This window comes from Orbicella faveolata, unplaced genomic scaffold (assembly GCF_042242905.1).
Source record: "Orbicella faveolata isolate gen_17 unplaced genomic scaffold, um_ofav_v1 contig_46, whole genome shotgun sequence".
Classification (NCBI taxonomy): domain Eukaryota; kingdom Metazoa; phylum Cnidaria; class Anthozoa; order Scleractinia; family Merulinidae; genus Orbicella; species Orbicella faveolata.
Genome location: NW_028301576.1, coordinates 3,425,680 through 3,438,837, shown reverse-complemented (window position 1 = coordinate 3,438,837; position 13,158 = coordinate 3,425,680). Strand labels below are relative to the sequence as shown.

General features: G+C 41.2%; 1 protein-coding gene across 3 annotated transcripts; it reads right to left on the bottom strand.

Moving 5' to 3' along the window:
• Positions 1 to 2,166: 2,166 nt before the first annotated feature.
• LOC110044022 (organic cation transporter protein-like) lies at positions 2,167 to 13,113 on the bottom strand. 3 transcript variants are annotated; one of them, XM_089278693.1, is made up of 10 exons: positions 12,334 to 13,113; positions 10,243 to 10,529; positions 9,481 to 9,709; positions 8,904 to 9,102; positions 8,072 to 8,287; positions 6,356 to 6,490; positions 5,653 to 5,747; positions 4,599 to 4,710; positions 3,908 to 3,980; positions 2,167 to 3,409 (listed from the first exon to the last, which is right to left on the bottom strand). In XM_089278693.1, exons 1-10 carry the CDS (start codon positions 12,395 to 12,397, stop codon positions 3,236 to 3,238), a joined length of 1,584 nt encoding a protein of 527 aa, XP_089134819.1. In that variant the 5' UTR covers positions 12,398 to 13,113; the 3' UTR covers positions 2,167 to 3,235. The 3 variants fall into 3 exon arrangements, with proteins under 3 accessions (XP_089134819.1, XP_020605194.1, XP_020605195.1); XM_020749535.2 differs by lacking the exon at positions 12,334 to 13,113 and adding an exon at positions 11,772 to 12,302; XM_020749536.2 differs by lacking the exon at positions 12,334 to 13,113 and adding an exon at positions 11,541 to 11,765.
• Positions 13,114 to 13,158: the final 45 nt, after the last annotated feature.

Sequence of the window (13,158 nt, the reverse complement as noted above, 5' to 3'; positions counted from 1 at the left end):
TCACACTGAGATGAGACATTTGGTGGGCTACACCTTCACACTGTTCTGCGATTTCTATGTGCGAGCGAGCGTTAGTTCCACTCTTTCCTCAAGCAGTTTGCGCTTTACATAGTCTGACCTACATTTACACAGGACAGCGTCTCTTATCTGGTTGTCAAAGTCTGCACCAAAATTGCAATCCTTTCCTTCTTTTCTTAATCGAGTAACAAACTGCAAAACAGTCTCACCTTCCTTTTGTTGGAGTCGATGAAATTTCTGGCGGGCGAAAGCTGTATTGACTTTGGGAAGAAAATATCCATTCAATGCTGTTACAGCCGCAGCGTAATCGGTTGCTTCTCCGGTATCCGCGAGAGTAGAGAAGATTTCTTGTACATCTGGGCCTGCTAAATGGAGTAGCATCGTTCTTCTTCGCTGCCTCGTGTTTGCATTTGTAGTCTCAGTGATAATGAGACCTTTGCCATCCGCAAATAACTCAAAAAATGTCAACCAACGCGTCCAGCGCGGTCCCAACGTGGCGGGATCCGAGTGACAATCGAACTTAGGAATCGCATTTGAAGCTGAGAGACATCTTGTGCCGTGCTTGTCCTCGTCGCCAATGTCGTGTCCTCTTGGTACATAAATTAGAGGAGGTTTGACTAGTTGGAGAAGTGAAACTAGTTCGGAAAGAAGCACACAACAAGTCGACCATGTGCTCTCTTTATTCTTCTCTCCCATACTGCTCCTTGTCTAGTTCATGACATAAATGCACGAAATGTGACATACACGACAAAGTCCTTTCGAAGTCCGCGAGCTTTCCAGCAAATAGTTGCTTCGCTAAAACAAACCGCCGCGCACTTTGTGATCACCGTTGTGTGACGTGACAACTTCAGCACATAACTCGGGCACGCACGCCTGCGCATGCAGAACACGCGGATTAGTGGGGCAGACAGCGAAACGCGATGTATCGGGTTTCGCTCTGTGCCCTGCTAATCCGCCTGTTCTGCAGGCTAAACCAGAAACGGCAATTGGAACTTTCATAAAAAAGCTTGATGTTATCCTTGGGAGCGCGTTTTGGCAGATTTCGATATTGCGACGCCTCAATTTTTTTCTCTACCTCGTGTGAATATGAAAATGAAGCTGTGTTATACCTATTTTGTTCGTCTTTACTTCAAGCGGATTTCTCAGAAGTAATTATTGAATCTGTGGAAGGTTTAACATACTCCCAAAGTGACATAAACCTATATAAAGAAATTTGTCGTCGTCACTGGACTTGAACCTTTCGAAACCAAACTTTGAAAGTGGCAGTTGCCTTGTGTTTCTTGTTCCCAAGGACATTCAGCGTCTTGTAATACCAAAAGGCTTTTTTTCTATACCGCATTTAAGCCCCTTCAGCTATATTACTTCTCCATTTATACGTCTTGCAAACCATCCACGGCTTTTGACCCTGTAGAATATGAACCTCCTGAAAAACCTTCTCATTAAACATTGGCCGTTGAATAAACATTTTTCCAATTTCTGTCAAATAGAAACGGGGATGGGCGCTTCAATGATATTTCGCAAAATCGATATATCGGCGAGATATCGAAGGGAAGCTCCGATATCTCGTTGAATTATCGTTGCAACGCGGCGCTTATATGTGCGATATATCGCTGAGATATCGCAAGAACAAAGCACGATATTAGACGATTATCTCTTGCATTACTTTTTCACAACACTGTAGCTCTCAAAGCCAATCTATTATGAAGAAAATTAAGGGTATTTCTAACAGGCTATATCGTCGTTTATTGCTGCCGCAGTGAGTGAACCTGAAGCGAACGAACGAGGCAGCTCTCTAATCGGAAAAGGTCACATTATAGGGGCTTTGAACACGTTTTTGCGAAACACAAGGAATTGTGGTACCGGTAACATCAATTGCGCAAGGACTTGTGGTTATGCGCGAATGGAACAATTGGGATGCGCTGTTTTCCATGTGCTCTCTTCGATCGATGAAAGCAAGGATGAAAGGTATCGGGAACAACATCAGTCCATAATATCCAACAAATCACTCTTGTGGAGTCTCATCTAATACTAACAAAAGTCATGTGGAAAATTACAGAAGCGAAGAAGTTATATTAGGTCAAAGGCGCGCGCCGTGATGGAGAACCAAGTCAGTTTTCAAATTTTGTAATCTTAATGTTCAACGTTACATTCTGCTATTGATGATGTTTAATTGTCTAAATTGCCACAACAGCAAGCAAAGTTTTGATTTTTAACCAGGCATCTGTTTTACAGTTTGAAGCAGAGTTCCCTCTCATCATCAAGTGTTGTTTCGTAATTAAAAAAAAAATTGTTGTTTAGTAGTATTATTTTGAAAAATCACAGATTTTACCTGTACCGTTTATATTTTTTATCTGCACAACTTTACCCAACATTTTGGAAATCACACGAGAGAAAGAAAATTGTGGATATACTTCATTCCAGTCCTTCGCAAAAATTACGGCTTATTGTTAGTAAAAATCTCGAACCGGAAGTCATTCGGTCGTGACCCACAACCTTCTGGAATGATCTATTTCTCATGTAATATTCGAATTTAGAAACCTTGCAACATACTTTCTGGAATCTCCAGGTGTTCTTGTATAAGAACGTGAGTTACTGCTGCTGTGTGCTGTAATCCGAAAAGTTAAATAAACCAGTTTGTTATTGTTACCGACAATCCTGAGTTCTGTATGGGAACAATCCTGCTCTGCATTGACACCCCTTGCATCCTCCTTCCCTTCGGCAGCATTTTGTACCATTTAATAGGTAAACTAGTATTGTAAATTGTAGTGTCAAGAACATTATTCTTCAACCTGTTTACTAACGTTTGGATATCAGTCGTTTAATGCTACTGTTATTGTATAATCAGCTAGCTGAAAAAGAATGGAATGGTAGTGTTGTTTCATCACAATAGAAGTGGTGAAGAAAGGCCAATTGAACTGATATTACACACTTTCATGAAAGCTTCGATGCTACCAGGCGAGCAAAGTCTCCTTCGTTCGAGGGGATCGGAGGAGGGTTTAGTATGAATATGTGCACATAAACGACAGCACAGATTACGTTGTCGTTGCAATTAAAGTATTGATGACCTTAACATTTTCTCTATAGCTACAGCTTAGTGATACAGCATTGTTTACAGTGACAGCCAAAATACATTTCTTGAAAATCTATTCAACCCAAAAAAACTTTAAGATAGTAAAAATCCCTTCCGTCTGAAAACAGATTGATCTTTGAATCTATCTCATAGCACAGTAGCCTGTGCATCATCTCCTGCGCCTTGCTCTAATGTTCCTCTCTGAAACAAATTTTCCATTGTTGGTTGGTTGAGTGTCTCTGGTAAAGTTATACACACAACAGCAGCGGACAATGCTAGGCCACCCATGATCCCAAATGGAAGATAAGGATTGACGGAAAACTGTTACGGAAAAAAAAAGATGAACATTAATGGATAAATAAAATATAACTGTTTAGCTTTAACACCTAACTGTGGCCACTCAATTCTTTTTTTAAAAAGAAAATGAATGAATGAATAGGTAAATGAATACGAGATATAAATTTGTATGCATATGTTAAAATTGTTCTAAGGTAAGAACGTAAAACGATGAGCAGGAACTTCAAGTATTAATCTATTTGCAATCATGGTAAAGGTATTTGTGACTATACTATCTAAATTCATCAATTAGTGCATATACCACAATGTGTGCACGTGCCCTCAATTAAAACAGTAAGGTTTCTTTGTCTAATATATATATTTTTAAACATCTTATTGAAATTCGATAAGATTTTTAGGCCCGTATCTCTGGTCAAAACTTAACCCATTAAGTAGTGGCGGAACTAGAGGAGAGGCTCCCAACCCCCCTCTCCCCCCCCCTCCCCCCCCCCCCAAATTAAAGGCGTGTAACAGACCACTCACCAAGAGAGGAGCATACGCAGAAGCAGAAGCACTTAAGCGGGCGGAGGCTGTGGCTGTACCCATGGCAACGTTCCTGAGTATCGTAAGGAAAATATAAAGCAAATAAAGATATCCCACAGTTAAAGACCATTCAATGCATGTAGCCTGCATGCGTGAGAAGACACCTCCGCTTTGTGGAGTGAGATTTCCAGGGCAGGCGTTGGCGAGTCAACAAGGACTGAGGCCAACTGATGCTAATGCTGCCACCACGCCATCTGCAGGTACATGTTTACAGTTGGATTTCAGTATAATTTTCGACAGATGAAAGCTAGTTTTTCAGCTGTAGGCCGTTAATAGTTTGTGGTCAGCGATACGCTGCTATTCTGGTATTCCTGGTTTAAGTACAGGTTCATCAAACTTGATTTGGTCACAGTAGGAAGATTTTGCTTTCATTTCATTTATGCAATTAGTAGCGTAGTTGATTACATCAATGCCAACCCTAGCGCGCACGTGGCGGGCATTCTTTCCTTGCGTAATGCGCAGAACGTGTGCGCACTAACAAAAGCAGGCAACGTCCTTGACAAGTCCTGGTTACAATTTTTTTCAAGGGTAACTTTTTCACGAATTGCACTTATTATTTTCAATTTGTTACGCCTTACGACAAAAGGTGAAACCTAATGAGGTTAAATGCGATCCCCTCACAGCTACTTACCTTATAGTCGTCGGGAACATCTCGGCAGTAAAAACGTACACCAAAGTAAATGCAACAACCGCAGAACTCTTTGCCAGGAACATGGACATGAAAATTTTCCCAGCAAAGTAACCTGTCGGCAGATGTAAGGAAACCATATCACATTTAATTTTCATTCTAACCTCTAAATTTCATACTAGTTTATTTATTTAATCAGATAAAACAGAAACTGCACAAATTCAGAAAAATACCCATGACCGCTGCTTGCGGTTGGTTTTCAAGTGAAAATAGGGACGTTAAGCAAACCACGACGGCAACGACAACGAGAACGCCACCAAACAAAAGATTTAATGAGTAGAACAATGGCTGTGCACGTGCGTTATAAATCTTTGTACATTTCTATGCCGTCCTCTGCACAACAACAACGTGAAATGACCAAGTTCTGCGTATTTTGGAGAACGGGAACGACGGCGACTAATTTTTTGTATTTTTATCTGGAATTGAACGCTTGCATTACATATGTTTTGCTTGAGCAAGTTTTGAGACCAACAGGGGCAATGAACAGATCTAGACAATTGTGAAATTCGAATGTAAAACATCTATTTATTTTTTTTCGAGGCGTTGTCTTCGGGGTCGCCGCCGTCATTGCTTAAGGTCGCTAACGTAACTAACGAGGGTTAAAGTAGCACAATATTTAACGCTTAATGACTAGTCCCGAGGGGAACAGTGAATTTTGCTTCCCGAGAATCTCAATGTTTCCCGAGTCGAGGGAAATATTGAGATTCGAGAGAAACAAAATTCACTGTTCCTCGAGGGACCAGACATTAAGTGATTTGTTATATAGGAAAACAAATAATCACTTAATTAACAAATGACGTGGAACAGCGGTCATCATTTCGCGGGTAACAGTGAGCTGTTTCCCGTTTGACGTCATAGTTTTCGCAATGTTGTCCGCTCATGGCATTTGGCAGGAACCAGTTTCGTTGTTAGATGTCATGTGACCATGAAGTAGCCAATGAATGGGCGCGCTGTAGTGAGAAAAAAGCCAGCTATATAACAAAAAGGCATACTTAACCTTTGTCATCATCTTTAACTGATAATAGAAGTGCACCAATCGCTCCCACGGAGGATAGAATAAACGATACTACTAAGATTTTCTTTCGAGCAAACCTGGGATTAAAAAAACGAATTCAAATTTAGTCAATCTTTGATCGTGTAACCGGAAAGATCATCACATAAGGCATACTGATAAAGATCGCGGCATCCAGACATCATTGGACATACTACATGATATGTTTCCTCACATTTCCTCACCGTTTTCCTCGCGTCATTGACAAAAACTACGCTGTCGCATCCACGAAGCAACCTTTGTTAGATTTGTGCCCATAACCGCGTCCAATCCCCCCTCCGTGATGTATTTCGATTTAATGAACGAGGTAATGTGGTCAATCGCTCAAACAACGTCAATCTTAAGCAATCATTAGAGACTTATGTGAAGGAATATCATTAAAAAGATATTAATATTATTCACATTTGGAAAGAATTCCTGCATTAGCCTTAGTTGCAACCTAGACCCAGTCCAACACCGAGATGAATTCCCAATACGAAATGGTATTTTTTTCAACTGCAACATTCCTTGGACATGCCCCATTATTCTGCAACCCCAAGGTACCAGTCACTAGCCCTTGAAAAATCCTGTAGCCCCCCCCCCCCCCCTACTGAATACAGCTAAAGCAGATCCCAAACGGATAAGTGGGCTCGTCGTTCTCATTTCTCACCTTGCTGTCAAAACAGCACTCGCAGGATATCCTGGCAAACCAGCTACGGCGGAAATCAATACATTGATGTAGATATTACCGCCAAGGAACGGTGCAGTGAAGGATATGCCCCAGTATATAAAAGAGACAGCAAACCTGTGAGACAAGTAACATTGAAATGATATTAACTGACAATGCTACACTATACAAAATATCTGGATTGGTTGGTGGAATATACATCACGATGCTTAGGTGTACCATAAATTGCAAAATGAAAGTACGGCTATTGCAGAATATACCAATGGGCACCAGATGTCTTTTAAAGAATATCTAATGTTATCTAATAATAACTTTTCTTGTGATAACTCCATGACACCAAGGCTCACCGAAAGATTATAACTAAATATTCTATAGAAATCTATAACAGCCTGCCAAGGATGGCCGAAGTAACTTGGACAGTAACGATAGGGATGTTCTCGCATGGCTGGTATACGACACGTGTGAGATTCGTGATTGACAAATTTTCAAAGGAAATAAACTTGCTAGACACTCGACATACCTGTCATAAAGGATGCCATTTCTCTCACAAGTTTAAAAGTCAACTGAAAGCCAATACTCGAACATACAAATTGCCTGCCTTAAATCTCGCTGCTCAAATCTCACGCAAGCGTGCTCGTGTCAACAATTTTTTCTTAAGCCTCGGCCAAACGATCGCAACATATCAACACAACATATCACAACATTGTTGGCCCAGCATTTGCAAGCTCCGGCTAAACGATCGCAACATTTCAGCACAACATATCGCAGCATTGTTGGGCGCAACATGCTGCGCGCGTTTGGCCACCCTGTTGCGACATGTTGCGACATGTTGGGTGTTGTTGGCTCAAATTTGAAAACTGGTCAAATTTTTCATGCAACATTTGTGGATGTTCCATGATGTTGTATTCGTTTGACCAGGTTCGTGCAAAAGTGTTGCGCCCGGACATGCGCATTAGTTCGACTTTCAATACCCAACATGTCGCAACTAGTTGCAACAGGGTGGCCAAACAAGCGCAACATGTTGTGCCCAACGATGTTGCGATATGTTGCGTTCAAATGTTGCGACGATCGTTTGGCCGGAGCTTGAAAACGCTGGGCCAACAATGTTGGGATATGAAAGTAAAGAATGATCATCGCAGTAAATTTTCCAGTTTAAACAATTGGAAAGAAGAAGCCTGAAAAAAATCAGGGCTTCAACGGGATTCGAACCCGTGACCTCCGCTATACCGGTGCGATGCTCTACCAACTGAGCTATAAAGCCACACTGATTTTTTTCAGGCTTCTTCTTTCCAATTGCTTAAATTGGAAAATTTACTGCGATGATCATTCTTCACTTTTATCTACAACCGCAGTTCAAATATGAATTATTTCATATATACTTCACATCAATGTTGGGATATGTTGTGTTGAAATGTTGCGATCGTTTGGTCCGAGATTCAAATTTGAGCCAACAACACCCAACATGTCGCAACAGGGTGGCTAAAGGCGCGCAACATGTAGCGCCCAACAATGTTGCGATATGTTGCGATCGTTTGTCCGGGCCTTTAATTCTTTGTGGGTTGCGTCCGGGTTTACGTTTTAACTTGGGTTTGGTTCGAGAGTTAGGCCTTGTAGGGGACTTTTCTCATTTCGTCTTTCTACATGCCACTTGGCAAAACTGTAAATAAGGAAACGAAACGAACAAACAAACAAACCTACCACATTAACCAGGAAGCAAGCGTCTTGTGAGTCATTTTGGCCGAAATAAATAAGTCACGAAGATCACCAAGCCTTTCCACCTTCTCATCGTTGGGTAATAGCAGTGCTTCGTCCGGCATTTCTTTGCCATTCAGCCTGGCCACTTTTCTAAGAACGTCTCTTGCTTCAGACACTCGACCTTTCTTTAACAACCAGCGTACAGACTCTGGGGTAAGACTGGAAAAAAGAAAAAGCCTCCATGTAGGGCCGGCGTTTATCTCCGGTTTCTAGTCGCCCCTAGATGAAATACTTGTCCATCGCACGGTTATACCCTCTAGCATTAAGTTCGCCGGTACTCATTTCTACAGCTGGGTGGGGAGAAGCACTGTAACAGTAAAGGGTCTTGCCCAAGAACACAACCCAAACCCAGGCCAAGGCTCGAACCTAGACCGCTCGATTTGGATTACAGCGCGTTAGCTAAAGCAAGACAGAGACGCAATAAATAAAACATGTTACTCTGTTATGTGACAATTTGTCCACTTGCTTGACACCAACATGGAAGAACATGTACAGGGTCTACCTCAATAGAGATTTTGTTCTTGTTGGTGATTGATTTTTTCAAAACATTGTTAACAAAGAAAGAAAACCATAAACTGAATGAGACCCATTATTGTACTTTTACCAGGTTAACTTTCTTCGCCGTCTGGGATACTCTTGTCGCTTCCCAAACAATTCATATCTTATTTTTTTTACCCCAGTTTCATCTGAAGCTTTGAAACCATTTTTCTTTTTTTCTTTTTTTTTTTTATCATGCAGGGTTAAGAAACAAAACCCCTTTTCTCTTTTAACTCACAAGTAGCCGGCTACAAGTAGAATCCCAGGAGCTCCAGTGACAATGGTGAGCAGTCTCCATTCTCTGATGGCATGTGCACACCCTGATAAAACTATGGTTGCCAAAGGAATCCCAAGCCAAACAAGAGCTCCCGCGATACCCCGATGGCGTATTCCAGAAAACTCTGTTGCCAACACGAACACTGCGATATGGTAAGCTCCTACACGCATAGGTCAAATGAAATGGGAAGATATCAGTATAAGAACAGTTATCATTTCAAGTAATTATTGTCGGAGCGACATTGTGATGGTTACGTATCTCGTACTGAAATGGCGCCAAATGAGTCAGGCTCTTCACTCCCCTTATTAGCTTTTATTCAAATCTCACCAAATCTTCTTTATTTATTTCAAAACAAACGAACTGTTTACTGATGAATTCATGCAGAGCATCCAGAATATTTGTTTTACTTATCTTAAACAGGCAAAGCCCTAACAGTAAGCTTCTGGAGTTTGTTAGACAACCTGAGATGGTAATTAATTTTAGTATAAAAAGTTCAAGTTGAAACAGGATTCACGATCCAGATCCTAATGGTACTTACCAACCATAAAACCCACGATGGCGCGACAAAGAGCAAAAAACCAAAATGCTGGAGCGAAAGCGGAAACAAAACTAAATAACCAGCAGAAAAATCCACATATGAAGAGTGGGCGTTTCCTGCCAAACTTGTCAGAGAGCGGACTCACAACAATACTGCCAACAAAGAACCCCACGAAAAACACAGACGTTGAGACGAATCCCAGCGAACCTCGGTCACAGAAAAGGTCAAACTGTGGAAAGAGTTAGCAGACATCAATCATGAATAACGACAAATATACACGTAAATCACTCTAGGTTTTCTTACAGATCTTTGTGTTTTGCCTTGCGCGCGCTGTGGAGACCCTGACGCCCTCGACGACTTTTGAAGGCTTTTAACTTTAAGAGCATGAAAGCAATGAAATCCAAGGGTGCCAACTTGTACTGAAATAAATTTCTGCTCATGGATCTGGATGTTAATGTAGTAACCACATTATGACAGATATGTTTTTCATTTTGACTTCAATGTTTTCAATGAAAATAATTGTCACTTTCTGGCAATAACATTTTTAGCTTTTTGTTTATTTTCAGCTTGTTTTTTAGCCTTACGTTACATTAGTAAAACCTAGGATGGCGAGGAACTCACCATACCCCCCCGCCCCCCCCCCCCCCTCCTCCTCTCCCTGTCCATCCCCAGGTGCCAGTAGAACCAAAAAAGTGCAGTTTAAATATATTGCGTGCTCTTTGCACTCAAATGTACTTTTCAGTTGTTACCCTCTATACATACCTCAGTGACAACTGAAGTGAAGTCATCAACGTACTCCCAATCTTCCCTGGGAATTTTACATCTGAATTTGTAATCGTCGACGTCTCTGATGCTAATTCTTTTCGTGAAGGGGCAAGTGGAGTTATTTTTACACTTCCAGCTGGGCTCGGACGCAATAAAAACCATAACCATAATTGGAACGCCCCACCACAATCCGAAACACAAGTTAAAAAATATGTTGAGGACGATTTGGTAGCGTCCAAAGCTGCCAATCTTCTCGAAAACCTGGTCCGTGGTTAGTGCCATTGCTTAAAAGGAAAACGTAACTTCATAAGAGATGGCTATCGTTTCATTAATATACCTAAAAGGAACTAAAACACTATAGACCTCTTTTTATATATGCTCGGAGTGGGAAAAACAAGCGCTTATAGGCCAGTATTTAACCCATGATATTTTTGTTGATTGCTCCAGACGTAACAGCACTTGACCTACATTCCATTTATACGTGATAGATATGGAGAAGTCATATCAAGACTTTCAGGATATCAAGTAACGTGCGCAAAGAGTGTGTGCTTTATGACAGTCGACAGTCCCGAATCCCTTTCCTTTCAACTCGATTCTCTTTTCTAACGGATTCTTCTTGTATAGTCCACTACCCTGGGAAGTAATAAATTAACAAGGCAGGGCGTAAAACTTTTCTCTGAAGCGAAAACTGTTATGTCATAAAAGGTGATCAACTTTAAAGGGGTGGTAACCATACATATTCGAAAAGCCGGCTCTCGACATGTCAGGGCATAAGTTTTTCTTGCTCGAATTTTAAAAGTTCCATCTTGTACTTAAATAGCAGCATCCTTTCCGCCCAGGAAATAAACTTAGCCAAATACGTCAGTTAACACGACAATAGAGCCTTTCGGAAATATTCCACTTACGGTTAATTGCTGTTGAGAAGAAGTATATGCGATACGCGAAGTTACGCGATATTTTGTTATGAAACTTGAGGTCACAATGAACAGCATTAAAATCAAATAACTTAAGGGGGCCTAGAGTTACTAGTAGTCGCCAAGCTTGACACTATTTTCAACATATTTTTTACTTATGGAACTGTGTGAATTCACGGCCGTCATGCTGTATACGTGCAGGTGCTCTGCGATTAGCAAACAAACTTAAGATAATACGTGAAAGTTCATTACAATAACACTGCATAGACCCAGTTTTAAGTGACAAAAAACAAAATAGCCAACTCGCCACGTATTGCGAGACTAACGGTTTGGAGTCTTAGAAAAGTTCTTTATCATTCTATGTACAGAGAAAAAACTTACCGAAACAGGCGCGGATCTACAGGAGTTCGGCAAGAACGAGCGCCGAAGGCAAAAGCATTTAGTCCGGGGCCATGCTCTTTCAGGAAATGTTTTGGATTTTAACTCCCTTAAGTTCCCTTTCTTGGGTTTCTGAATCATTCCGAGAAATTTCACCGATTGGCGAAAACGATGGAAACCGGTATGGATCCGCACCTGCCAAAAGTAGAGGGATCCATTTGCTACGCTACTCACCAAAGTCGAGCGTCCACTGGATAGAAATGCACGCGATCTCGTAGGAATGATCTGCTTGTTGCCACTGGGAGCTATCACATTATACACGGGCTCGTAACGCAATCGTTTAGGTCAAAACTTAACGTTTTTTATCCCCAAAAGTGCGTTACCTTTTCTTCTCCACATAAACTAGACTGAATCAAACAAACTGTGGTTGAAAATTTGTACGAGCGCGGAACCATAACTGAAAATGATCGATTGAACAAAATGTGTATTCTGTGACTTTGTGTAAATCTATAAATGGAAGCTCTCGTGTAGTTGTTTCAACATTTTTGGCTACTTGCCCAGGCAACAAATCACGCGATTACCAGTCAAGTACCGATATATATATATAAAATGAAATAAACTGAGTAAACGTATGCAAAATAAAATACGTAACAAAGCTTTCGATCATTGAGATCATCAATAGAGTGTCAGTTCTACAAATAGTGACTGTTCTTTACATAGTACTTAATAACGCACGCTGGAAAAAAGACCACGTAAGGCCAATACCCGTAGGGAACAATGGGTTGAAATGATTCACCTTGTTTGTTAAGTTCGGGATGGAAGCGTGCGACGTGAATTTCCTCTGTGATTCTTCGTTTCATCCAAGGGTGATGAACTCTGGCTAAAACGTACCATGAGAAAATGTGATTTCGATGTTCTTTGATGTGTCTGGCTTAGAGGGGTTGATTGCCTTTTCGAATGACGTGTGGGGGTTGGTCAACATGTTCATCCACCCGTAACACTTTTTACAAAAGCACATGACATTGTGGACAAAGGCATATCAGCGAAACTACACGCAGCCTCAAGTCCGTGTTATGGATCAATCGGTACCAGCCAACACATCAAAGAATTCGTCCTTCTTTTGTACGCTTCTTGAGCAGCATTGCAGAATTAGGGCCATAGTGTAAACTACTGGCTGCATCTCTTACAGCGATTACCTTTCGTAAACAATTGCAGATTAGTACGTTCCGTTGTCACTAGGAACGTGTGATGGTAGAACTACTATTATGTTGCATTTATATTTGTCCACCAACTTACGTCATGTTCTTCCTTTCTGAGAAAATGCCGGATGCAAGATGACAGACGTCAATAGGATAAGCGAGTATTTCGCTTGGATGAACTCGCTCAAGGACAGGAGTCTGTGACCCCCCGCCACCCCCAACCCGGGGTATCATATGAAAAGGTCGGGGATGCTCATCGTCTCGTTTAGGGGTATAAATCAAGGATTCTCTTAGTACATTTTGGGTACCCTCGAAGAAGCATATTGTAAAAAAAAAAAAAAAAAAAAAAAAGCTTCTATTTCCGTCTTTAGGCTCAATTTCCGTGGGTCTGTCAACTACTGTCTACTATGGTGGGCTCCTTT

Coding starts and splice junctions, on each gene's coding strand:
- LOC110044022 (XM_089278693.1), bottom strand. CDS start 12,397: ATGAAACGAAGAATCACAGAGGAAATTCACGTCGCACGCTTCCATCCC. Junction 10,530..12,333: donor TCCCGAACTTAACAAACAAG/GTGAATCATTTC, acceptor TTTCCTTTTAAG/CAATGGCACTAACCACGGAC. Junction 9,710..10,242: donor TCACTTCAGTTGTCACTGAG/GTATGTATAGAG, acceptor CTCTTTCCACAG/TTTGACCTTTTCTGTGACCG.